At 48.5% G+C, this 27671-nt stretch overlaps 1 protein-coding gene across 1 annotated transcript; it reads left to right on the top strand.

The window, feature by feature from the left end:
- On the top strand, nt 1-27413 carry TOP3A (DNA topoisomerase III alpha). The gene is made up of 19 exons (XM_038537085.1): nt 1-649; nt 5121-5180; nt 6521-6594; nt 7418-7493; nt 8465-8573; nt 9758-9901; nt 10047-10217; nt 10503-10603; nt 11560-11634; nt 13273-13355; nt 14488-14695; nt 16221-16406; nt 16596-16725; nt 19366-19479; nt 19587-19752; nt 21510-21653; nt 23743-23865; nt 24714-25360; nt 26732-27413. Exons 1-19 carry the CDS (start codon nt 470-472, stop codon nt 26908-26910), a joined length of 2970 nt encoding a protein of 989 aa, XP_038393013.1. The 5' UTR covers nt 1-469; the 3' UTR covers nt 26911-27413.
- The last annotated feature ends 258 nt before the right edge of the window (nt 27414-27671 follow it).

Genomic DNA, 27671 nt, shown 5'->3' on the forward strand with positions numbered 1-27671 from the left:
GCGCCGCGTGACCCGGAAGCGTCCGCGTAGACTTCTGAGCGGGACAGCTGGAGTGAGCGAGCGACAAGTGTGGGCAGAACCCTCCAGCGGCCTCTCCCAAGGACCAACCGACTTACCAACCCCTGTGTGGAAAGAAAGGAAGTGGGGCGGAGGAGCGGAAACGTGCGAGGGGTCCGGGGCCGCGGGGCCGTCTGGGAGTTGTAGTTCGCGGTCCTGTGGGGCTCGCGCCCGGCGGATGTAGCCCGAAAAGGCGGGCGGAAGCGTGACCACGCCTTAGGAGCGGGATTCTCGGGGCTGCCGCGGGTCCGAAGCTCGGCGGGCTCAGGGGAGGTGACCCGGCCGCGGAAGGTGGCGCTGGCGGCTCCGGAAGACCCCAGTTCGCTTAGGGCGAGCGCCGGCTGGACCTCCCCTCTGGCTTCTCCAGCATGCGTGGGCACCCGAGGGGCGGCTGCGGGCGCGGGGCCTAGGGATGATCTTCCCGGTCGCCCGCAGCGCGCTCCGCTGGCTGCTACGGCCGGGAGCCCGGACCTTGTCCCGTGCTGCCATGGAGGTGGCCTTCCGCGGTGTGCGCAAAATTCTCTGTGTGGCCGAGAAAAACGACGCGGCCAAGGGGATCGCCGACCTGCTGTCCAACGGCCGCATGAGGCGGGTAAGGAGGGGTATTTCCGATCAGCTGTGCGGGGAGGGAGCTGCGCCGATCACCCCGCGGGACAGAGACGGAGGCCACTTCTCTCGCTTCTGGGTCCCCGCAGTGGCTTCTTGTCTTCTTTTCCGAGTGGTAGGCATGTAAAGACGTGGTTCGGACGCTTCGCCCGTGTGCTCGAACACCTGGGCTCCTCTTTGTCCGCAGCAGCGGTTCCCAGATTTGTCTGAGAATGGGGCGCCGAGTAACCCATATTTAATTTTAACATTATTCCGTGTGATTCGAAAGCTAAGTTGTTTAAGGAAGCACTGACCAAAGTCCTTGGGCTTGGCGGTCAGGCCCTGAACGAGCATCCCCGGGTAACTAGCTGCCCTCATCTCTGCGCACCCCCTGCCTTCTGCAGCCCCACTGATTTCCCCATCTGTAAACGCGTGTCGACAGGGCAGTACTGCCTGGGGTTTGGGATTAGAGGGAACATCAGCCAGTTACTTCTTCCTAGTACCAGCTCATTTCAAAGAACAGGCAAGTAAGAGATGAGAATGTGTCCTAGACACACTGGAGGTGCAAAGGAAGGGGAAGGTTGTGTAAAAGAGGTGGCAGAAAGGCGACAAGAACTGTTCAGGAAAATCTTTGTCAGATTAAAGTGGAATGTTTTCAGGAGGCCATTTGTAAGAGTAGGGGGCAGAAGTTCTCCTTTCAAGATCCCAACGTCCCTAGGCCTCCGTTTCTAGCTCATGGATAATGGGAGCAAGAGCAGAGGTTGTGTCTGTAGAGTTCAGGCCTTTGACCCCTCACAGAACTCCAGTAGCTTTCCCCCCGGCCTTTTCACTCTTCAAACTCTCCACTACCAAAGTGGCTTTATAAAATACCCATATGACCCCAGTAATCCCCCACTTAAAACGTACATTGCTGGGATCCCTGGGTGGCGCAGCGGTTTAGCGCCTGCCTTTGGCCCAGGGCGCGATCTTGGAGTCACGTCCAGGGATCAAGTCCCGCATCGGGCTCCTGGCATGAAGCCTGCTTCTCCCTCCTCCTGTGTCTCTGCCTCTCTCTCTCTCTCTCTCTCTCTGTGTGACTATCATAAATAAATTAAAAAAACAAAAACCTACATTGCTTACCTCAATTGATGCAGAAAACACATGTGATAAAAATTAAATCTCTTAATGATTAAAAGGCATTTATGAAAATCCCATCACTAACGCTACACCGAGGGTAAAAGACTGAAAGCTTTTTCTCTAAGGTCAGGAACAAGACAAGATTGCCTGCTTTCGCCATTGCTATCCAAGATTACTAGAAGTTCTAGCTAAAGCAATTAGGGAAGAAAAAGAAATCTAAATTGGAAAGGAAGGATTTAAAGTAGGTCTAGTTGTTTGGGACCCCTGGGGTGGCTCAGCAGTTGAGTGTCTGCCTTTGGCTCAGGGCATGATCCTGGAGTTCCAGGATCTAGTCCCACATCAGGCTCCCTGCAGGGAGCCTGCTTCTCCCTCTGCCTATGTCTCTGCCTCTTGTCTTGTGTCTCTCATGAATAAATAAATAAAATATTTTTAAAAAATAAAATATGTCTATTTGTGGACAACATGGCTTTGTAGAATAGAAATCTTGAAGCCACAAAAAAGACGTTAGTGCTAATAAATTCAACAAAGTTGTAAGATACAAGATTAGTGCACACGAATGAGTAGCAATGAACGATCTGGAAAGAAAATTAGGAAAACTATCAGGGGCACCTGGGTGGCTCAGTTAAGTGTCCACCTTGGACTCAGGTCATGATCTCAGGGTCCTAGGATGGAGCCCCGTGCATGGGGCTCCCTGCTCAACAAGGAGTCTGCTTCCCTCTTTCCCTCTCCCCGTTGGTGCTTTCTCTTTCTCTCAAATAAATAAAATCTTTAAAAACAATTGTATTTACAACAGCATTCAAAAACACGCTGAAAACTATAAGCTTCTACGTGTGTACAACTTTTTCATGGTTTTATTTATATATTCAGGGAGATTAATCTTTACTTTTTAAAAGACTTTATTTGAGAAAGAGAACACTGCGCAAGAGGGAGAGGGGCAGAGGGAGAAGCAGACTTTTTTTTTTTAAAGATTTTTGTTTATTTATTCATGAGAGACACAGAGAAAGAGAGAGAGAGGAGAGAGAGAGAAAGAGAGAGAGAGAGAGGCAGAGACACAGGCAGAGGGAGAAGCAGGCTCCATGCAGGGAGCCCGACGTGGGACTCAATCCCGGGTCTCCAGGATCATGCCCTGGGCTGAAGGCAGCGCTAAACTGCTGAGCTACCTGGGCTGCCCTCCTGCTGAGCAGGGAGCCTGACTCAGGGCCTGATGCCAGGACCCTGAGACCACAACCCAAGCCAAAGGCAGACCCCAACTGAGCCACCCAGGTGCCCCTTAGAAAGATAAATCTTAATGAATCCTGCTATACATTTAGTGGCAACAATGTGACAGTTCCTACAGAATGCTTAGAGAAGGGACTTGTATAATTTTTTTTTAAGAGTGGAGAGCACTGCACAAGAGATTACAAAAGCTACATTCTTGTTCAATCTACCAGGTTTTTTTCTTTCTCTAGGCTCCAAAACTACTGTAATTTGGGAGCATCCACTTTCCCTGAGCACCTCATCTGAATGTGGAATCACACATAATTGTGTGCCACCCTCAAATGGGAATTATAGGGGAGCAAGTTTGAAATGTCAGGAAAAATATTTCACATCTTCAAGACTACCTCTGGGAGAGGACACTGCCTGTAAGAGCCCTGGTTGTGGGGTCACATACATGTTATCAGACAAGTCATTTACTTGGAGAGGATTAGAACAGTGATTTTCAGACTGTGTTCCCAAGAGACCTGAGGGATGATGAGTATGCACCTCAGGAGTCACTTGGGACTGGGCTGGGGAGAGGGGGAGTAAACAGACTTCACCCCTGTTGTATATCAGGGTACATTTAAGTGGGAAGGCTTCAGAGCTTTTTTTTAAAGATTTTATTTATTGGGCAGCCCGAGTGGCCCAGCGCCGCCTTTGGCCCAGGGCGTGATCCTGGAGACCCGGGATGGAGTCCCATGTCAGGCTCCCTGCAGGAGCCTGCTTCTCCCTCTGCCTGTGTCTCTGCCTCTCTCTCTCTTTTTCTGTTTCTCATGAATGAATAAATAAAAGATAATCTTTAAAAATAAATAAAAGGACTTAACTATCAATTGGCGTTTGTAAAGGGGAGTTTCTTGACGATATTGGCAACCAGTGAATTCTTAAGTATGAGATACTAAAATAAATTCCTTCTTAAAATTTGTCACTATGCCTCAAAGAGAACCTCGTATCCCACTCAGAAAAGTTGTCTGAGACTAAGGAAGAATCTTCTGAACACTGACCTTTCTTGGCCCTCAGCACATCTCCACTTCCCAGCTGGCCATTTTTTCTTTTTCTTTTTCTTTTTTTTAAAGATTTTATTTATTCATGAGAGAGAGACAGAGAGAGGCAGAGACATAGACAGAGGGAGAAGCAGGCTCCCCGGGGGGAGCCCTATATGGGACTGACCCTGGGATCATGCCCTGAGCCAAAGGCAGACAGACGCTCAACCGCTCAGCCACCCAGGCATCCCCCCCAGCTGGCCATTTTCTTGTCTTCTGTGTAATGTTGGTGCAGAACTCACATGTAACTGCATTTAATGCCCCTGTAGAGGACGGTGGAATCTACTCAGAGAAGGTCTTATTCATCCATGATTGCAAGCTGAAGAATTGCTTTATAGACTGAATTCTATTTCTGACTGGGGCTCATAGTGTTACTGAGTTTTAGAGCCAGAGGAGAACTTGGAGGTAACTTTATTCAAAAATAGATATTCAAGGGATCCCTGGGTGGCTCAGCGGGTTAGCGCCTGCCTTAGGCTCAGGGCGTGATCCTGGGGTCCCGGGATCAAGTCCCACATCAGGCTCCCTCCATGGAGCCTGCTTCTCCCTCTGCCTATGTCTCTGTGTCTCTCATGAATAAATAAATAAAATCTAAAAAAAAAAAAAAAAATTCCAGCGTCTGTACATCTCCTTCAAGGAACATCCAGATGAATAGTCAACTTTTAAAAAAAAAAAAGATGTTCGAAAAGTGAATGACTTGCCTGTGCTCAGCCATCGACAGGTGCAATTGTGCAGTCAGAAAGTAGTAGAAGTATAGGGTGAAGGAAGAAAATTATGTTGTAATCCTTTTTCTGCCTTTAATTTGTGATGTGACCTTGGACACATCCATTCTCATCTATGGGAAGGTGTTAATATTAGCTGGCCTTGAGGTTACCTTCCAGCGTAAAAACTCCGTGGACTCTACCAATCACGTGCTTGTAAGTGTTTTGAGGAGCCACTCAGTAAATGGCCTCAGTAATGTAGCCTAGTTTTTGTCTTTAGGAAACACCATTACTTTTCAGTATTATCGCTTACCACTGTTCTGTTTCATATTTAGACTGAGGAATTATTTGTTTTCAATGTAATTGATCTATTTTTGTTTTGTTATAGAGGGAAGGATTTTCAAAATTCAACAAGATCTATGAATTTGATTATCATCTATATGGCCAGGTAGGTGCTATAATATTTCTGTCATACAGCTGAAGTGTGCTTTTAGATCTGTGTGCCATTTTGGGGTATACTCCAGGAGTTTTTTGTTATGGCTGTGAAAAGAACAGCTGTTTACTACTACAGGTCATCCCTAAACTGCTTGTATCTTAAGAGTTATTTGATCAAGTGGAGTGAGCCTGGCCACTGTAGAATATGTTACAATCTTTTAAGAATAACGATTGTTAAGACGTAAAGATCCTTGATTACAGGTGACTTTTTTTTTTTTTTGTGACTTTTTTATAATTTGTAAGGAGATCACTTTTTCTAAGATTTTATTTATGAGAGAGAGAGAGAGAACACAAGCAGGGAGAAGGGCAGAGGGAGAGAGAATCAGACTCTGCTGAGCAGGGAGCCTGATGTGGGGCTCAATCCCAGGACTCCAGAATCATGACCTGAGCCAAAGGCTCAACCAACTGAGCCACCCAGGCGCCCTAAAGTGGTCACTTTATTTTTAAGATTTTGTTTATTCATAAAAGACACAGAGAGGGGGGCAGAGACATAGGCAGAGGAAAAAGCAGGCTCTTTTTGGTGAGCCTGATGCAGGACTCTATCTCAGGACCCCAGGATCACAACCTGAGCCAAAGACAGACATTCAACCTCTGAGCCATCAGGCACCCACATGGTCACTTTTTAATTAAATGTGGTCCCATCTCTTTATAGCAAGAAAGACGCTAATACCCAATAGTTTGAGAGAACTTTAAATCACATCACAGGCATTGTGGTGCTAGAATTAGAATGGTGATTATATTACTTTCGCATTTGGCTTCAAAAAGATGTATTTATGTTCATTTCTTCCTAATCAACTGGTTTTGTTTTGTTTTTTTATAGACTTTATTTCTTTTAGAGCCATTTTAGGTTTTTAGAGCCAAGTTGAGATGGCGGTAGAGAGATGCCCTGTAGAACCCCTGGCCCTCCCCACCCCCCATATCCCACAGATACCACCCCGCCCCATGATCAGCATCTTTCACCAGTGTGATTCATGTGTTATAGTCAAACCTACACTGGCACATCATAAGCAATCAAAGTCCATAGTTTGCATTATGGTTTTCTCTTGGAGTTGTACATCTATGGATTTGGACAAAAGAAAAAAAAAACATATATCCATCATCATAATACCATACAGAGTATTTCCACTGTCCCTGAAGCCCTTTGTGTTTTATCTATTCATTCTTCTCCACTTCCCCCCAAACCCTTGACAACCTCCTTTTTTTTTTTCTTTAATAGAAGTTCCTACCTTTTATTTGGATGATCTGACAAAATGTAATTGCTAAAAGACTAACTCGAATTTTGTTATCATTCAGAATGTTACCATGGTAATGACTTCAGTTTCTGGACATTTGCTGGCTCACGATTTCCAGATGCAGTTTCGCAAATGGTCAGTACAGTTCCTAGGGGATATTACAGTAAGTTGTGAAATGCTAGAGGAATTTTGAGGCCTGTTGATCTTACCGTAGAGCTTAACAATACTGATGACTGTCTTGGTCCATTTGGGCTGCTCTAATAAAATGTCATCAAGTTGAGGGACACTTATAAACAACAGAAATTTATTTCTCGCAGTTCTGGATGCTAAAAGTAGGAGAGCAGGGTTGCCAGCACAGTCAAGTGAGGGGCCCTCTTCCCCATTGCACCCTGCTGACCTTTCACCGTGTCCTCATCTGGTAGAAGGAGCTAGGGAGCTCTGTGGGGCTTCTTTTATAAGAGCGCTAATCCCATTCATGAGGTACCACTACCTTTATGACATAATCACCTCTGAGAGTCCCCACCTTCCAACAGCATCACATTGGTGTTAGAATCTCAACCTATGTATTTTGAGGGAACAAAAACCATGGAGCCCACAGCAGTGACCTAAGATCAACTGAACCATTGTGAATTTTTGCCATACATTTAGAATAAACCACCTTGAAGTGTATTTCCCTTAAAATAGCCAGACCTATTTTACGTAGTCACTGGATTAACTGATCCTATTGCAGACATTAATGAAAGAGTTCCAGAATTACTATTTAGCTCCTCCAGTTGTCATAGAAAGCACTTAGTGCAGAGGATCATAGCCTTGCTTTTAATCCTCTGGCCTTTTAATGTGGGACCTTTTCTGTTTGGGTTCCATCCATGAGCACACTGGAGCAATTTTTTCTCATTAAAATAGAGGACTTGTCATCTCTGCTGAGGTTGGATGTGTTGTGTTTTCATTTCTTTTCTAGGCAGAGCTGCAATCCCCTTGTCCTCTTTGAAGCAGAAATTGAAAAGTACTGCCCAGAGAATTTTGTAGGCATCAAGGTAGGGTGTTTTGGAAGATGTGTGGCACTGGAGTTGAACAGTTCCTGAGTACAAAATAATTGAACTATGATTTCTGCATTCTGAATGCATTAGAATTTAGAGATCCAGTTTCCCACCAAACTTAGTACCATGATTTTATTTTTTAACATACTTTTTAAAGATTTTATTTATTTATTTGAGAGAGAGAGAAAAAGAGAATGTGAGTGGGGAAGGGGCAGAGGGACAGAGAGAATCCCTAGCAGACTCCCTACTGAGTGTGGAGCCTGGCTTGGGCTGAGATCACAACCCGAGCCGAAACCAGGAGTCAGACACTTAACCGACTGAGTCACCCAGACATCCCAGTAACATTTTAAAAATTACTCCCACTCATATAAATGAGGCCACTTAAACTAAGTAGCCAAGGAACTAAAGTAAGCCTTTTTATATATACTACTTGTTTAAATCCTAGGAATAGTATTGTTAAATTATTAATTCTAGGCTCCAGCCCTAATTAGCACAGAGAGATGACAAAGTGTAAAGGGTCATTTGACAGCAAGTTATGAGTTCTTAAGCAGTCAGGGCACGTATAATTAGTTCACTGCTAATTGGGAAACCTTCTTGGGGGTAAAACTCAATTTAGGGATTTCTTTTTCTTTTTCCTTTTCTCCCCCCCCCCTTTTTTTTTTTTACCAGGATACCATCAGAGCCATGAGAGTTACAAGTATATGTTAGAACTGAATTTTAGGTTTTGTCATACTAGGGTAGTTGTATTAAAGCCTCAATCTAGAAGCTCACTTATGGGTCTTTGATTCTAGGTCGAAGGATTATACTAGTGGCCTTGGCATCCTTAGAGGTTCCCCCAGATCTCTCCCTTCTCTCCAATTTGCCACATTCCAAGAACGTCCCTAAGGTTCAGTCAGATCTCTTTAGCGTAGAAGTGTCAAGTGATAGTGATTGTGTTCTCACTGCCCTTTCCCCACTGGGAATTTTAGAAAACTCTGCAGCGAGAGACTCAGCAATGCCAGGCCCTGGTGATCTGGACCGACTGTGACAGAGAAGGTGAAAATATCGGGTTTGAAATTATCCACGTATGCAGGGCTGGTAAGTGCTGTGACTTTTGAGTTTCTCCACTTTGGAACCACAGAGGTAGATGATTCCCCTGAGAGAGTGGGCTGTGGCTTAGTTTTTCCCTGGAGAGTCTCCCCTCTGGATCCATTCGTTCTTACCAGCTCTGTGTCTTTGGAGCCCCAGCTTTCAGGAAAGTCAGGCCAATCTGACAGTTGTTAGGGCTGCATCAGGACTAAATGAGTTAACCAGTGGCTCAGACCCTGTAGCCCATGGCTTGTTACATATTAGGTCCAAGTACATGGCCAGCTCCTTGAGAGCAAAGACTTTATGTATTTTATTCCTTTATTTATTTATTTTTTTAAAGATTTTATTTATTTATTCATAGGGATGCAGAGAGAGAGTGAGAGAGAGAGGCAGAGACACAGGCAGAGGGAGAAGCAGGCTCCATGCAGGGAGCCTGATGTGGGACTTGATCCAGGGTCTCCAGGATCACGCCCTGGGCTGCAGGCGGCACTAAACCACTGCGCCACCGAGGCTGCCCCTATTGTATTCCTTTAAAGTTACATTTTGAACACGTGCAAGAGAACATATATGCCGATTATACAGAACAAAGAATCATTCTGGAATGAGGTATTAATTTGCTGTATTCTTTGTACAAAGCCTGTTGTTGAAACCAATTTAAATGCCTCGAACAAGGCCAATGATTTCAGGTAACTTCAAGGAAGTGATGCACAGTCCATTCTCAGGCTTCAGATAGTGGATGGTTTCTATTTTCCCTAAATGTGTTTGTGCTGAAACTGTAATGACTCCTGGGAATTTAAGTATGTTAACTTTCAAGAAAGCGTAGGTGTCCCATGTTATTTCTTTGTCAGGATGTGAAATTCCTCCTTTGGACCTTTTCATTGACAATGTTTTAATTTTATCTAAAAGTCTGGGAGAGCAAGTGAGATATTAGGATCTTTTTTTTTTCTTTTTTTTTTTTTTTCTTTTTCTTTTTCTTTTTTTGAGATATTAGGATCTTGAGAGGCTCACCAAGAGAATAGCTGAAATTCACTTGAATTGCTAAAACTCACACTGCTGTTATTTCTGACAACACTAAGTTTAGCGGTAATAATGACGTTTTCCCATTAGGTGGTTACCATGCTGTCAGTTTAACCTAATCAGAAAATTGGGTGCAGCAATGTGGTTTGACTTTAACCTTGGTGACTGTTCCACAGTGAAGCCAAACCTGCAGGTGCTGAGAGCCCGTTTCTCTGAGATCACCCCCCGAGCTGTCCGGGTGGCCTGTGAAAACCTGACTGAGCCCGATCAGAGAGTGAGCGATGCCGTGGATGTGAGGCAGGAGTTGGACCTGAGGATTGGTGAGCAGCTGGCCAACTCCTTGTGGGGGTCCATGTAGCAGAGTGGATGTTGGGCTATGGCACCAAGATTTTTGTGTAAGTATGTGCAGGTAACTTTGATCTTACGATCCACCATTTTCTCCTTCTTTCCTTCCTCACATTCTAGGAGCTGCCTTCACTAGGTTTCAAACCCTGAGGCTTCAGAAGATTTTTCCCGAGGTGTTAGCAGAACAGCTGATCAGTTATGGCAGCTGCCAGTTCCCAACCCTGGGGTTCGTGGTGGAGAGGTTCAAAGCCATTCAGGCTTTTGTGCCAGAAATCTTCCACAAAATTAAAGGTAAGGCTGGGGGAATTGTTTATGGCATGGAGCCTAAGGGCAGGGGAAGAACCAGGAGCATAAATGGCACTAATTAAATGTGTGAGGTTTTTTTTATCCTTGCTGTCCTTCATCCCAGCCTATTATGATGTTTGGAACCCGCTTACTTTCCTTGGTGACCCAAAGTATTCCCAAAGTAATGTTTCATGTGCCATTGGACTTTCACTGCAATGTACTTTCTTCTCTCTGTCCTATCACATGGCTTCTGTGAGTCATGGCCTTCCCATTTGTCTGTCCCCAATATAGTAACTCATGACCACAAAGATGGCATCGTAGAATTCAACTGGAAAAGGCATCGTCTCTTTAACCACACAGCTTGTCTTGTCCTCTATCAGCTGTGCATGGAGGTAGGAAAGATTTCAATTTTAATGAACTAGGAAAACTGTTCTGCAAGTTTCCAAGCCACTCCTTTTAGCAGAGGTGATCCTGTTCCATTTTCCTGCTGAACAGTAACTTTCAGCTTGCAAGTCAGGATATCACTGCTCCACCCTTTGACCCTGGAGGTCACGCAACCACTTGGCAGGTCTGTGACACTGCACATTTATTGGTTCCATAAGAGAGAGCTGTGCTTTTTCTACTTTACCAGAATATGGTGCAGGAAAACCTAGCAAGTTAGATACACTGAGCTCCTTGTAAAGAGCACCTGGAGTCCACTCTATTTGCAGAGAGAAATTTGGATTTTGAAATACAAATTTCCTCATTAACAAATCCATTAGGCTGAGTTCTTTGTCTGTTTATATAGTCTCTTAAGTGTGAAGTTCGGCAGAGCGCCTGGGTGGCTCAGTTAAGCATCTGACTCTTGCTTTCGGCTCAGGTCATGATCTCCGGGTGGTGAGAGTGAGTCCTGCATCAAGGTCCACACTGAGCATGGAATATGCTTAAGATTCCTGCCCTCTGCCCACCCCATTCTCTCTCCAAAAAAAAAAAAAAAAAGTGTATGAAGTCGATCTTAAGATTGAGTTCTCTAGCTTATAGTGTGTAATTTTTCCTATTTCTAACTTGGCATTACCCAGAATTTTTAAAAAAGTAATACTGTGCATGTGTAGATAGGAAACAGTTCTTAGGAGCTGCACAGGCTGTTGTTAGGATTTATGAAGTCACCCCTCAAAGCCTTGGTTTGAGTGGGGAGGTGGTGATGTCTCCACTACACTGTGGGCGCTACGAGCTGACTTTACTTGAGGTCATGTCATGGTTGGAGCAGGGACATTTGCTGCTCCAGAATGGTGAGCAGAAGCTGCCGCAGGAAAGATGGAGAAGATGCACCAACAGATTAATATGGCCTCTGCTTTTTCTGGCTTCCTAGGATCCCACGGCAACTGTGGTGGAGGTCAGGTCTAAGTCAAAGAGCAAATGGAGGCCTCAAGCGTTGGACACTGTGGTATGTTCCAGATGAGTGCGCCAGCTCTGACTTCCTGCCTTTGGGACCATACTTCTGCGGCAGACAGTGGCCCAGTGGCAGGAAGCATCACCTTTCACGGGGCCATGCAGGAAAGTGCTTGGGAAGAAGAGAAACCCCAAAACAGGGTGGGCCTGCTTAGTCTTCTAATGCTTTTTTTTTCTTTTTTTCTTTTTTAAAGTTAATAAATGCAATAGAGCTGCTTTGTGTGGGATTTGGGAAACAAAAGAGGAATCACCCCTCACCTTGCTATCCTTATGTAATCTCTGATATAATCGGAGTGTCTTCCTATTTTTTTTAATATTATTTATTTGAGATAGAGAGAGAGGGAGAGAGAGAGAGAGAAGCAGACTCCATGCTGGGAGCCTGATGTGGGACTCGATCCCGGGTCTCCAGGATCACACCCTGTGCTGAAGGCGGTGCTAAACCGCTAAGCCACCGGGGCTGCCCTCCTATTTTTTAATATGTGTGTGTTTTATATTATCGTTGGAATAGCTTTTTTCCGCCCAAGCTTTTTTTTTATTTTCTAATGTTTCTGTATCATCTATATAAACATCATTTTTAAAAATCTGCATTAAGAGCCTATTTTAAAGGGAACAGGATTTCTCAAATGTTTAGACCCAGGAAGAGCCACCCCCGTTGGACACAGCTGGGAGTTAACTGCCTTAGAGGTGCCCCTTTCTAATTACCACTTTGCAGGAAAATTCAGGGTATAGTTACTGTCGGGATTCAGTCTGGAGATTGAACATAGAGAATGAACAAGCAGGCTAAGAAACATGCAGGGACTGGTGGGTGACGTGTATATATACATATGTGTGTGTGTGTGTGTGTGTGTATATATATTTTTTAAGATTGTATTTATTAGAGATACAGGGGGAGAGAGAGAGAAAGGCAGAGATACAGGCAGAGGGAGAGGCAGGCTTCACGCAAGGAGCCCGACGTGGGATTCGATCCCGGGTCTCCAGGATCATGCCCCGGGCCGAAGGCGGCACTAAACTGCTGAGCCATTGGGGCTGCCCATATTTTTTTTATCTTGAGTGTGGCTTGGTCTGTGTGGTGTGTGTGGTAGCAATGACAAGGGGAGAGTTATGGACTGATTTCCTGTAAAAGGCTTAACAGTGGTTGAATATGCTTTGACGTATAGCCAGCAGTGCCAATGGAATGTGACCAAGGGGAAAGACAGCCGATTATCTCCCAGGAGTTCTTGAACACTGGTGTTCATCATCCAGGAGAAGTTACTAGGGACTCAGTGGTGTTCCCACAGTGTGGTTTCCAGACTGCCTGTATTAGAATCTGTGTATTAACTTGCTTGTTACAAAATGCAGATTTCTGGCTTCTCTCCCAGCCCTCCTCTGTCAGAATCCGCAGTGCTCAGGGGAATCTGTTGGCTTCCTTGGTGATTCTTGGTTTGCACATCAGTGTCTGAAAAGCACCAGTTGGGATCTGGCCCTGCTCCTGCCCCTGCCTGGCAGGCCCAGAAAGCTCTCCTCAGCAGTCTTTTTCCCTGTGTGATAGTAGCTGGAGTGACAAGCCCCATGTTTGTGAAGATGAGTTGTGTGGCTGTGTTGTGCCGTCTGACTCCTGCACTGCACCCTAACTTGCCTATGACACATTTAACAGGAGCTTGAGAAGCTGGCTTCTCGAAAGTTGAGAATAAATGCTAAAGAAACCATGAGGATTGCCGAAAAGCTCTATACTCAAGGGTAAATATTCCACATTTGGGAATGGAATTCAGTACATCTTTATAAGGGTGAAATATTTTATTTCATTTTATTTATTTGTTTTTAGAGAGGGGGACAGAGGGAGAGAGAAAATCTTAAGCAGACTCCATGCCCATGATGGAGCCCAACACAGGGCTCCATCTCACCACCCTGCAACTATGATTTTTGCCAAAATCAAGAGTCGGACACTTAACCGACTAAGAGTCGGACCACTTAACCCAGGTGCCCCATTTTATTTTCTTAAAGGATTTTATTTTTAAGGAATTTCTGCACCCAACATGGGACTCAAACTCACAACCCTGAGGTCAAGAGTCTCATTTTCTACCCACTGAGCCAGCCGGGTACCCCAGGGTAAACCATCTTAGAGCTTATGGGATAATCCAAACTGTCTAGATATCACCTGAGCTCTGAAGTAGAAGAATTTTAACATTGGCTTTTCTGATATGGAAAAGACGTTTCAAAATCATTTCCTAAAATAGGAGCCCGTAGAATGAAAACACGTGCAACTGTTGACCTCTCAGCAGCTGCCCCCATGGCCCTGGCAGGGGGCATGCAACGACTTTTGGTAGTCGTTTGCTGGCATAAATCATCCCACCTCAGGGATTGTGAACACCCCAGGGCCATCCAGTGACAGTGTGGTCCACGCTAACCCTGTGGCAGCCACGTGCCACAGGTGACCACTGAGCGCTTAAAATTTGGGTCATCCTAATAAAAAATGTTAAATTACTTGTAGGGTCCACATTTCAGTTTATTAGGCAACATGATTCTTCCTGTGCTGGAAGCAAATTCAGAAGCCTGCTCCATTGCAGCTCTCAGGGCCACAGGGGTCCCTGGCAGACCGACTGTGTTCCGGGCCACACAGCTGCTGGCAGGCTGAGCAGTAGTGAGTCCCACCCTGTTAGTCCCTTTCACTTATCCTCTGGCTTCTTGGAGTGTTTCATCCAGCCAGCCTGCTGTTGTTGGAGGGTCCCACGTGAGAATTCTTCTCAGCAGAGGGAAGCTAGCTAGGGTGCTTCAGTTGAGCCAGCCAAGGCAGATGGGGCATGGCAAATGTCTCTGGGTGTTTCTAGTCTAACTCAGTTGTTTCTAGTGCCATTATCATAATTTCTTTCAGGTACATCAGCTATCCTCGAACTGAAACAAACATTTTCCCCAAAGACTTAGACCTGACAGTGCTGGTGGAGCAGCAGACCCCGGATCCACGCTGGGGGGCCTTTGCCCAGAGCATTCTAGAGCGGGGTGGCCCCACTCCACGCAATGGGAACAAGTCTGACCAGGCTCACCCTCCCATCCACCCCACCAAATACACCAGCAGCTTGCAGGTAGGTTTCCCTGCCTCCTGGAACCCGGGAAGTGAGAGATCAGTTAGCACTTGAATTTACTCTGCGGGCTCTTGCTTTAGGAACTAAGTGATTTCGAAAGAGCTATTCCATTTTAGCAAAGAGATGTCAGTGTCAAAATTCTCCTGCTTTGTGGTTCTGCTTGGCCTCTGTGAGCCGCCGCCCTACAGGGCAGGCTCTACTTTGTCCAGCTCCCCTTCCCCTTCTCTGTCAAACCCTCGGCGTGCAGGCTAGGCCATTCCCCTTCCCTATGCCCTTGCACAGCTCATATGTTGCCCCTAGAGAACCACTTGGTTTCCTTGGCCCCTCCTTAACTGGAGAAATCCCCCCCTGCCCTTCCTCCCCTGGACTGGACCAGTTTCCATTCCTGTCCTGATGCTATGACACTCAGACGCTGGCCTCCTGTTGAGGTCCAGTGGTGGCAGGGCTTTGAGGCAGCCCTGAAAACTCAGGTGTTTCACCTGTGCTTGGTAATGCTGGGCTACTTGGGCTTGTTTGACAAATGCAGGCTTATGGCAAAGCTAAGTCCCATTTGGTCTTTGTTTTCTTTTTTTATTAATACATACTGTTCTTCTCTGACTTTATTTACTTATTTCTATTTATCTATCTATCTATCTCATGAGAGACACACAGAGAGAGGCAGAGACACAGACAGAGGGAGAAGCAGGCTCCATGCAGGGAGCCTGACGTGGGACTTGATCCCGATCCTAGGTCTCCAGGATCACACCTTGGGCTGAAGGCGGCGCTAAACCGCTGAGCCACCCAGGCTGCCCTGTTCTTCTCTGACTTTAAAAGTATTCATTTTAGACAATTTAGAAAATTCAAAAGATTAGAAGGAAGAAACATTTGTCAGCTCCCCATATGCTAAAATATTTTCAAGTACAACACTTAATGATTATATAGATGAACCATAATTTTATTTTGCCAAATCTGTTTTTTAAGATTTAAGTTGCTTCCAACTTTTTGACACGCGATAACAGTTAACATTTGTGTCAATATTTGAGTGGGCCTCTACTTAGTTCTTTGAATACATTCAGGAGGAGAATTACTGGCTATGAGTGTGAGTGTCTTAGGGGCTTCTGACAGAGCCTCACGAGGTCCTTGATTACTTCATTGGTAGAAAATCACCACAAACCCCGTGAGTCTGGGCTGCTGGCTACAACCTTACTGTGTCTTATATACAAGGGGTCTCTTGTTAGCTTGTTATGCTTTTGTCTCACCTTTTCCCTCGGTTGGGTCTATGGCATAAGAATTGCTTCTTGGTCTGGAGGGCAAGATGCCTGCCTTGCTTCTCTTTGCCTGAATAAGGTAATACCTAAACCCACAGTGCATGGCAGGTTGGCGCAGCGCTCCATGCTGGTGCAGGGGCTACAGGAGCCATGTGTCCTCTTCTGCGCAGAATCTGAGACTAGAAGGTGGCCCAAAGCAGCCAGACTACCAATGAGTGTGTGGGCCTTGGACAGTAATATTCTGGAGGGAGTTGCAGACTCTTCTCTCGTCTTCCTAGGGAGATGAGCAGCGGCTGTATGAGTTCATCGTGCGGCATTTCCTGGCTTGCTGCTCCCAGGATGCCCAGGGGCAGGAGACCACTGTGGAGATTGACATCGCTCAGGAACGCTTCGTGGCCCACGGCCTCATGATTTTGGCCCGAAACTATTTGGATGTGTACCCATATGACCGCTGGAGTGACAAGGTAATAAAGTGTAGGCCTGGTCAGAGGTCATGTCTCACCCCATGGGCCTCAGGGAGAGGGGAAGACAGTCGTGTTCCTCACCCTCAGTGCGGTCTGATGGATCAGGGCGATGGTTTTTGAAATGGCAGTTGTCTTTTGCCTCATTGCCTCGTCGAGTGATCGGACTGATGCTTCTGCTGCTCCCTGTAGACCCTCCCTGTCTATGAGAGAGGCTCCCACTTTCAGCCCAGCACTGTGGAGATGGTGGACGGAGAGACCAGCCCACCCCAGCTGCTCACCGAAGCCGACCTCATTGCCCTCATGGAGAAGCACGGCATTGGTCAGTAGCTTGTGGTCACGGTAACCAGCATTTCTTGCGTACTCCCTGTGTGTTAGGCACCATATCTCTTCTGGTCTTCACAAGTGCTCTCCCATGAGTGTCCTATTCTTGACTTCTTTATAGCTAAAGTGAGGCTTAGAGAAGTTTAGAACTTGGCCTAAGGCCGTGATGTGTGCAAGTTTTTGCTTTTTTTTTAAAGATTCATTTTATTTATTTTAGAGCAAACATGGTGGGGGACAGGAGCCAGAGAGAGAGAATCCCAAGCAGACTCCACTCAGTGCAGAGCCAGATGCAGGGTTCTATCTCAGGACCCTGAAATCCTGACCCAAGCCAAAATCAAGAGTCTGGACACTCAACCCCACTGAGCCACCCAGGTGCCCCAACGTGCGAGTTATTAAAACCTCGGTCTGAATAAAGTCCACACTTAGGCTCTTAACCTCTGCTCTCCACCAGCCGAATCAGGACATCAATGTGTCCCAGAACTTGAGGGTCTAGACTGGGAGCACCCTAGCCAGGTCCTGTCCGTGGACTCAGGATTTGAGGCCTACACAGGGGTTTGTTTTTATTTTGAATACGGTATCCACATTTAAAACTTGAGAGATTCCACATAAACATCTGTGTGTTCATCCTGCAAAGTGCCAGGAGATCTGGCAGGCCAAGCCTTTGCTTCCCTGTGGGAACAGTTGGTTGAATTGGGGTGGCAGCTGACTCTTCTCCATTGTTCACACTTGGCTTTGCTCTGTATTCGCTCCCTGCCAGGCCCTTGTGGAGTCTGCATTTGCCACCCTGCCCTTAGCCACAGGTGGCTGTGCTCTGAGTTTTTGTTAAAGCATTTCCCGTAATCATTTAGGAACCAAGCTGAGGTTGAAAAAAAAACTGGGCCAGACTGTTTTTCCCAGTAGGTCCCATCGCCCCAGGTTTGCAAGCAGGACCCCTGTGTCTGATCTGCCACCCCCTTGTCCGTGTTTATCGCAGTTCTGAGGTTCTCTGGCAAATCTAGCTCAGAAGGGCAGCGGCCTGATGGAGAAGGAGGTGGCGCTCTGGAAGCCAGCTGTTCCCCTGGGCCACAGCTGCCTTACTACCAGAGACTTTTGTAGTTCTGTGACTTGGAAAGAAGTGTCCCTCCTGGAGTCCGCTGGCCATCGTTGTGCTATCGAGAAAGCCTGTAGGTTTAGGTAGAATTAAAGTTTACCCATGGATTTACTCATTAAAAATGTGAGGCTCACAAGAGTTAGACCTTGGTCTAGGTCCTGGGGACACAGGAATAAGGCCTAGGCATTCTGTTTCTTCAGAATGTCACCAGCTTTACTGAGACATGATTCACATAGCATATAATTCACTGACTGAACATGTACAATTCAGTGTTCAGTATATTCACAAAATTGTGCAACAATCACCTTAATTTTAGAACATTTTCATCATTTCAGAAAGAAACTCCATACCCCCTTCCCTTCCATCCCTTCAGCCCTGGGCAACCACTAATCTTTCTGGCTCCTCAGATTTGTCTGTTTCACACCTTTTGTACCTGTAGAATGATGAAGCACATGACCTCTTGCAACTGACTTCTTTCACTTCAGGTGCTCCCAAGGCTCATCCATGTTGTAGCACGAGTCAGTTCTTCCTGCCTTTCCATTCCTTCTGTTGTGTGCAGAGACCACATTTTGTTTATCCATTCATCACTTGATGGACTTTTGGGTCGTTTCCGTTTTGGGGTGACTATGAATAGTGTTGCAGCACAGAATTTGGGTGCAGGTTTGTGTGTGGATGGGTTTGTGGTTCTCTTGGGGAGATAACCAGGAATAGAATTGCCGGGTCCAGTGGTACTCTCTGTTGACCTTTTGAGGAACTTCTGGACCGATTTCTATGGCTGCTGCACTCTCCAGCAATGTGTGAAAGTTGAGGTTTCTCCACATTCTCACTAGCATTTGTTCTCTATGCTTTTTGGTTATGCTTCCTACCGAGTGGGTATGAAGTGGTAATTCTTTGCAGTTTTGATTTGCATCTCCTTGATGGCAGAGCTCCATTTTCAAAGATCCCTTTGGCCACAGCGGAAGGAATGGGTTGGGTGGGGGAAGCTAACAGAGAGGGGGAGACTGAGCGTGTTGTACTGATGCAGATGACTTGATATGGGCTCCAGCCGTGGCCCTGTCACGTGGAACAGAGAAGGACTTAGAGGAGTTTCAAAGCCAGCATTGACAGCTTTGGGGAGTAAGTGGATGTGAGGGAGAGGTACTGTTTCCGTGTGGGCCCAATGCAAATGAAGATTATTAGAGAATTGGAAGTCCAGGCAGAGGCAGTTCTCCCTGCTTGTGTGCGCTCACTTGCGCGCGCGCTCTCTCTCTCTCTCTCTCTGATAAAATATTTTTTTTTTAATATTTTATTTATTTATTCATGAGAGACAGAGAGAGGCAGAGACAAAGGCAGAGGGAGAAGCAGGCTCCATGCAGGGAGCCTGACGTGGGACTCGATCCCAGATCTCCTGGATCAGGCCCTGGGCTGAAGGCGGCACTAAACCACTATGCCACCCGGGCTGCCCCAAATAAAATCTTTTAAAAAAAAAATGTCCAGGCAGAGGAAGGTGCCTGTGGAACATAGTGGGGAATGTCTACATTACCCTGAGTAACTGGAAGTGGCTTTCAGGTACTGACGCCACTCATGCGGAGCACATCGAGACAATCAAAGCCCGGATGTATGTTGGGCTCACCGCAGACAAGCGGTTTCTCCCTGGACATCTGGGCATGGGACTTGTGGAAGGTAAGCAGGGGGAGCTTGCAAGGGGTGGTTGCAGAGCTGTGCAGCTAAAGCCCCTCTTCCAGGGGTGCTGCCTGGGGCCATGCAGAACGCTGCTCTCTTCCCCACAGGCTATGACTCCATGGGCTATGAGATGTCCAAGCCTGACCTCCGGGCCGAGCTAGAAGCTGATCTGAAGCTGATCTGTGAAGGCAAGAAGGACAAGTCAGTGGTTCTAAGGCAGCAAGTCCAGAAATACAAGCAGGTTTTCATTGAAGCTGTGGCCAAAGCAAAGAAGTAAGTCCAGACCCTTCTTGCCTGCACATGAGGTCATTTGACTCTGCTTTCTGGGCTATAACCTTTCCCTGAGCAATGGGAGGGGATGGGGGTGATTTAACAGAACCATTGCTCCTCACAGTGTGTGCCCTGCAGATGGTTAAATGTCCCCCAGGCTGCTGCTTCACCAATGGTGTTGTGCCTGGTAGGGCAGTCCACATGCAGCTCCTCCCCCTTCGGGTCTTCCTCCTGAGTTCTATTCCTTCCTGTAGAGCTTCCTCAGCATAGAAATAGTAACTAGGGCAACCTGAGTGGCTCACCGGTTTAGTGCCACCTTCAGCCCAGGGTGTATTCCTGGAGACCTGGGATCAAGTCCCATGTCAGGCTCCCTGCTGCTTCTCCCTCTGCCTATGTCTCTGCCTTTTTCTCTCTCTGTCTCTCATGAATAAATAAATAAAAATCTTTAAAAAAAGAAAAAAAGAAACAGTAACTAGAAAAATCTGCTTTAGTTATTCTAGGCTTTAGAGATGCCATTCTCTGGAGTTTAATTCTGTCTTGAGTTAACAGCAACATGATCTCGTGTCCATAAACTCAGTGCTGCGGTGTGACACATTTGTTCTGTATTTGGAGGTGACCATGTAGCAAGCAGTATGTGTGCCTGTTGCTAGGAAAATATGCATTTTCTACCCTGTACCAACTTGAAAGAGAAATGAATGAAATGGGGTGCCTGGCTGGCTTAGTCGGTAGAGAGCACAACTCTAGATCTCGGGGTTGAGTTCAAGGCCCATGTTGGGTGTAGAGCTTACTTAAAATCTTTTAAGGTTTTATTTATTTTTAGACAGCAGGAGTGCATGTGACCACACACGCAAGTTGGGGGAGGGATGGGGGAAAGGGGGAGAGAAAGAGAATCTCGAGCAGACTCCACACTGAGTGCAGAGACTGACCAGAGGCTCAGTCTTACAACCCTAGATCATGACCTGAGCTGAAATCAAGAGTGGGACACTCAACCAGCTGAGCCACCCAGGCACCCCAAAAATAAAGTATTTAAAAAGAGGGAAATGATTGAACTAATTTTTTTTCTTAAGGTTTTAATTTATTTACGAGAGACAGAGAGAGAGAGAGAGAGAGAGAGAGGCAGAGACATAGGCAGAAGGAGAAGCAGGCTCCATGCAGAAAGCCTGATGTGGGACTCAATCCCAGGATTCCAGGATCACGCCCTGGGCTGAAGGCAGGCACTCAATCGCTAAGCCACCCAGGCGTCCCCCAGTTGAGCTAGTTTAAATGTAAACCCAGACAAGCAGACACTTCTGGAATGCTTACAGGCCCTGTGCAGTTGTTTGGTTGGTTGGTTGGTTGGTTGGTTGGTTGGTTGGTTGGTTGGTTGGTTGGTTTTTTTTAATGTGAGGCCAGTAACATGTGGAAGTACCTACCTGTAGCTGGATCTGTCCTGGGAGCACCAGGAGCCAGACACAGCTCTGTCTGCCTCTGTTCTCTGCATCAAGCCTGTACTGAGCAGCCAGCTGGTGTCCCTGATTACACTCATATTGTGTGCACATGAGAATATCATAGGGGTGCCTGGGTGGTTCAAATAAACATCTGCCTTTGGCTCAGCTCATGATCTCAGGTCCTGGGATCAAGCCCTGTGTCTGGCTCCCTGCTCGGTGGGGACTCAGCTTCTCCCTCTTCTCATGCTCGTGTGCACACGTGTTCTCGTTCTCCCTCTTAAATAAAATCTTTTTTAAAAAAAGACTATTGTGATTGTTTTGCTCTTCCTTCAGATTGGACGAGGCCTTATCCCAGTACTTTGGGGAAGGGACAGAGGTGGCCCAGCAAGAAGCCATCTACCCGAGCATGCCAGAGCCCATCAAGAAGTGTCCGCAGTGCAACAAGGATATGGTCCTCAAGACAAAGAAGAATGGCGGGTCAGTGCCCAACTCATGGCATACATCTGCTTGCCCAGCACTTGCTGGGTTAGCTGGACACTCTTTGCAAGGCCCCATCATTGCATTTTTGTGTCGTTATGTAAAGGCAGGCCTGCCATTGCCTGCCCCCGGACTAGATATTGAAGGGTAGCTGACAGGGATCTGGCCTTGGAGGCGTGAAGTGCTCTCGGATTCAGAGGAAATGTGGGATAATGGCTCCACCACGTACCTTGTGCATAGGATATTGCCTACCCACTGTGTGGACAATGGTGGAAAAGCTTGAGCTGAGGATCCAGTTGGGTCTGAATTCAGATCCCACCTCTGCCACACACCCAAGTTTTGTGCCCCAAAGCAGGTTACTTAGCTGCTGAGCTCTAGTTTTCTTTTCCGTAAGCCTAGGGCCATGGTATCTACTGTAGGAAGGGTGAGGATTTGATGAAATGGGCTTGAAGTCCAGTGTAGAGCCTGATGTGTCAGAGATACTCACCGACACTGCTTTGCTGCTTCTAATTTTGGCTCTGGACTGGACCTGAGCATGCCAAGTCCCTCCTCCTCCTCAGCACCTCAGTGCAGAGTGGGCTGTGTATCCCGACACTACCTGGGCTAGCCCCTGGCCTCTGGGGAGGGTTCATGGCAGCAGTGGGGAACAGGTGACAGCTGTCATTTATCACATGCCATCCCTGTGCGTGGCTTTTTTTTTTTTTTTTTTTTTATATATGTTTATGATAGTCACAGAGAGAGAGAGAGAGAGGGGGGCAGAGACACAGGCAGAGGGAGAAGCAGGCTCCATGCACCAGGAGCCCGACGTGGGATTGGATCCCGGGTCTCCAGGATCGCGCCCTGGGCCAAAGGCAGGCGCTAAACTGCTGCGCCACCCAGGGATCCCCCTGTGCCTGGCTTGATGCATAGTTCTCCACAGATATTCTCGACTCCATAACCATGCTGCAGAGCAGCATTTTCACCCTGGTTTTCTCCGGAGGGAAGGCTGAGGCAGCTTGTCCCCATCAGGCAGCTGGGAGTAGGGGGTGGGGGGCAGACAAGAAAGGCAGAATATAATCCCAGGTCCTCCTGGTCCATTATTTTTTCAACCCCCCTCGGGATGCATCTGTATCACTACTGTGCTGCTACGTGAGCAGGTGGTTTCCCCAACTACTGATCTGTCACTGGCCCAGGCCGAGAGAAGGCCAGCCTGGCCTCAGAAACCCGAGGTTACCCTGGGCCTGAGCTGGGAGCAAGGCTTGGGTTGCCTAGAAACACAGAAGCCAGTGCCAGGGTGGGCTGAGCACGGTGCGGGATGGCCGCATGTAAGTGCCAAGCAGCGCCGTGCTGTTAACTCAGGCTCTCCAAGCACTTGGGTCACCCGGGAGGGCCTAGTGAGTGTCCTGTGGAATTCACCACTCCAGGGCTCATCTGACAATTTACATTTCTCATTTCGTGGATTTGCCATTTGAATAAGTGGGGTTTGGGGTTTGGTTGGTAGGTTTTTCCCCTGGCCTAGTCCTACCCAGGCATGCTAAAGGGACGCATCGTATTCACATTGGCTACTCCAGCCCTAGAGTTTCGTGAACTGGAAGCATAAGGATGTGTTGGCCGAGAACGGTGCGGTGCAGGTGTCAGGAGTAAAGACGCTTTCATCATCAAACAGATCGGGTTCAAAAAAAACAAACAAAAAAAAAACAGATCAGGTTCTATTTGCAGCTCCCCAGCTCACCACATGTGCATCCTTGGGCGGGTTTCCTGGCTACACTCCCCACCCATTTGTCCCACTGTGAACTGAGGGTGCTGCTGGTCCCCATCAGAGTTGTCATGTGGGGAAGTCAGGCAGCATCGGCCTGGAGCCTGAGCAGAGCCCTTGGGACTGGGCCTTCCATAGCCCAGGTGATGGTCGGTGGGCTGGTTGTTTCCAAGTAGGAAGCAGAGTCAGCAATAGCAGTTTCTTTTGTTTAGGGAGATGGGGAATAAAAGCAGGCCAGTTTCTCTGTCATGAATCAGCCAGAGTAGTGTCCTTGCCAGACAGGCAGCTGCTCAGGAATGTATGTTCCCTGCGGTCCGGTGGCCCCTGCCCAACCCTGCTCCCTGTGCTCCCCAGGTTCTACCTCAGCTGCACGGGCTTCCCGGAATGTCGCTCAGCCGTGTGGTTCCCTGACTCTGTGCTGGAGGCCAGCAGGGATGACAGTGTGTGTCCGGTTTGTCAGCCTCACCCCGTTTACAGGTGAGCGGGGCCCCGCAAGGCTCAGGGGCCTTCCCTGCGCTGGGCAGCAGCTGGGTCGGCAGTCCTAAGTCGGTTTGTGGCCTGTTCCTGCCTTTGTGGTGTGGAAGCCTGCCCTAGGGCAGGGTCCTGGGCTCTTGGGAGGAGCCCTCTGTGCATCTGAAGAGCCAGGAGGCACCCTTTCCCTGCCCTTTCCAGCTAGATTGCTGCCCAGTAGAGTATGAGGAAGTGAATCTGCACGGATGTGTCAGGTATCGTTTCCAAGCTCCTGCCAAAAGCTCAGAGCCCTTGTGTAGAACTGGTCATAGGCCCCCTTACACTCTTAAAAATCATCGAGGAAGGAACCCAGAGAGCTCTCATTGTGGGTTAAATTTGTCAATACTTATACCACATTCTAAAATAAAGTGAAGGCATTTAAAAAACATCTTTGTTAATTTTACAGTAGATAACGCTGCATGGTAACATAATAGCATATTTTTATCTATATTCAAAGCAAAAAATAATAATAAGAAAGCACATATTTGCAAAGCAGAAAACAAAAGAAATGCATTGTTTTCCATTTCTGTAAGTGTAATGTCTGACTCAGTAGGAGACTGTTGGACTTTTGTGTCTGCTCCCAGTCAGTCCGGGGCTCATTGCGTGAGCTGCAGCCTCTGGCAAACTCCTGCTACAACATGAGCAGGACCTGTGTAACTTCTCAACCATGTTACAAAATAGTTCTCACCTCATCTTGAAAGGGCCCAAGAGCCTCCAGAGTCCCAAGAACTGCTGATTACAGGAAGTGAACCTTTCTGAAGTTTCTGTTTGGGTGATTAATCTGGGTGCTTTCTCTCATCTTCTGGTCTCGCTAGGTTGAAGTTAAAGTTTAAACGCGGCAGCCTTCCCCCGACCATGCCCCTGGAGTTTGTTGGCTGCATCGGCGGATGTGACGAGACGCTGCGGGAAATCTTGGACCTGAGGTTCTCACGGGGCCCCCCCAGAGCTTCCCAGCCAGCTAGCCAGCCCTCTAACTACCTGCAAGCTAGCCAGTCCCAGAACAGAACGGACAGCGCCCCCCGGATGCTGCCCCTGCCCGCCGCCGCCGATGGGGAAAGTAATTCTGTGATCTGCAACTGTGGCCAGGAGGCCGTGCTGCTCACTGTGAGGAAGGAGGGTCCCAACCAGGGCCGGCAGTTCTATAAGTGTGGTGGCGGTGGCTGTGACTTCTTCCTGTGGGCTGATAGCAGCGCCCTGGAACCCAGGGGGCCTCCTGCCTCTGCACTGGGGCCTGCGGGCGGCTCGCTGGGCCACCCACCTGCTATGGGGGACCGCCGGGGTGGGTTTGGCAGACCCGGAGATGATGGTGGCCGGGGCATGGCCTGCCTGTGTAGCCAGCCCGCCGTCACCCGGACTGTGCAGAAGGATGGGCCCAACAAGGGCCGCCAGTTCCACACGTGCGCCAAGCCGAGAGAGCAGCAGTGCGGCTTCTTTCAATGGGTGGACGAGAATGTGGCCCCAGGTGAGGCGGGGCGCGCTGTGGGGTGGCCTCTCCTGAGCTGGGTGTGGTGCCGAGGGCCTGTAGAGCCCCAGCCCAGGTCTGCATGGTGTTGTCTACCTTGGGGACAGAGGGAGGGAGGGAGGGCAGCAGTGGAGCTGGAGGTGCACGGCACTGTGCCAGGTACACTGTCTTCGCCTTCATCAGCTGGGCACTGTGCTCACAACTGCACCGGTAGGCAGTTGAGGCCCAGGTAAACGGCCTGCCCTTGCTTGGGGTCACACAGCCAGCCGGCCTGAGGTCTGCCTGGCCCTGCAGCCCCGGGCTCCCCTAGCTTCCGTATGCTCACGAGGTCCTTGTTAGCAGCTGCATTTCCTGAGATGCTGAGCCTGGGGATGTCTGGGAATCTGCTGGGGTTACTCGGCTTGGGCCTGGTGTCCTGAAACCGAGGATAGTGAGAATTGCTACCCAGACATCAGAACAAGGGGGACAGTGCCCCCAGAGGCACTTGGAAACGGTCCACGCACACAGCAGAAGCTGCGTTCATGTAGGAGAATGGCCAGGAGGCCTGGTGGGAGCTCTGGTTGGGCAGAGCTGGGTCCCAAGCCTGGCTGTGGAACCAAAGGGCTCAGCCTCACAGCCTCACAGTTTTCTCAATGAGATGGGCACTCTCCTGCCTTTCCTAGGGTTGCTGTCTTATAAAAGTTAGGTAGTCTCCGACTGATTCAGGCATACGTGTTGACAGCTCTGCATGGACACAGCGAACCCAGAAGGCTCGGTAAGGCATAGGGCTGGCTACCGGTGCCAGAGGGGGCCATGACAGGCTCACGTTTGAAGTGTGTGAGAGGTGGTCCGGCCTTGCACACGCTCCAGACGTGCACAGGCCCCTTGTCCTCCTGTTGGAAGGAAGCAGTGTGACCTCCTGGCCAGCTGATCAGTTGTCCTGGCTGACAGGGCAGCTAGAACTAAGGCCTAATTGAGGCCTAGAAGGATCCAGAGCTCAGTTAACTTGCATGGAAGGGGGGGAGCAGGCTGTTGGGCCCGGGCCTGTGGGGTTTCGCTGCTTCTCCATGCAGCCCCAGGCCAGTTGGCTGAATCTCTGCTTCTGGAAGAGTTGGCTGAATCACATGCATAAAGTGACAACAGTGCCCTTCTTATCAGGATAGTGTTTGTGGGTTGAGGTCTTTAAGGGCTTGGGGTTCTCAGGGAATGGCATCAGGGCCACGGAAGGTGGGGACTCACCGCGTTTTGACAGGAGGGAAGGGAGCCCGACCTGTGGGTGGATGTGACTGTGCAAAGCCTAGGGGTACACCCTCCACCAAACACTTGGTCCTGGACTTCCTGCCTCTTCATGTGTCTGTTCTGAACTCAGCCTTCCCCTGATTCTTCCCGCAGGGACTCTCAGAACCCCAACCTGGCCAAGAGGCAGAGGAAGAACTCAGGGGCCAGAGGCCAGAAGCAAAAGAGCCCGGGCCAGTTCCGCAGACATGGGGTCCACTCCCAAGAAACCCCGGAAATGCAGCCTTTGCCACCAGCCTGGCCATACCCGTCCCTTCTGTCCTCAGAACAGCTGAGAGGCAGGGGTGGGGAGAGAAGGCCGCTTCCTCAGACCTACCCCTCTCATCTCATGACTAAGCTGTTTTCACTAGGAACAGGGGGTCCTTCCCTGACCTGGAGGCCTTGAGAAAAGTGGTGGCTTTTGGAGTCTGACCCACTTGTGCTCTGGTGTCAGGATCCAGACCATCTCTGGTAGACAGTGAGCCTCGGCCTGGGGCATCTCACTCCTGGTGCTGTGGGGCATTTAGTGGCAGGGTCAGCGCATCCCACGCTGTGGTGTCCAGGGCTTTCTTCCCTTCTGGAAAGGCCGCTTGAGGGACCAGCACTCTCGGCACAGGCTCCAGGCAGCCTGGAGGGGGCTTCGCGCATGGACATTCTGAGAATGGAGGGTGTAATGTAAGAATGTGGCTCTTGTTCTAAAATTGTGTCGAAGAAGCTTTATTTTTTTTTTTTATCTAGATGCCACTGTGGCCAAGATACCCCACAGTTCATGTGCCTTAATAAAGATTTCTGTCCCTCAGCTCTGGTGGGTGTGGTGTAGTGTCTGGTGGACAGTGGTGGAAGCAGTGAACACAGACATCACCCAGTGCTCAAGGGACCTCTCGCCAACCTCTCGCCCTCTTGGCCTCTCAGCCCCAGCCCTTCCTCCCTGTCCACATGGTAGGCGGCAAGCCCAGCTGTGCCCAGCCCCATGAACAGCTTGCCCCGAAGAACAGAATAGAGAGACCATACGAGATTCAGAATATTTCCACACTTCACAGAGGTGGCCACATCCCCG

This window comes from Canis lupus, chromosome 5, assembly GCF_011100685.1.
Source record: "Canis lupus familiaris isolate Mischka breed German Shepherd chromosome 5, alternate assembly UU_Cfam_GSD_1.0, whole genome shotgun sequence".
Taxonomy (NCBI): Eukaryota; Metazoa; Chordata; class Mammalia; order Carnivora; family Canidae; genus Canis; species Canis lupus.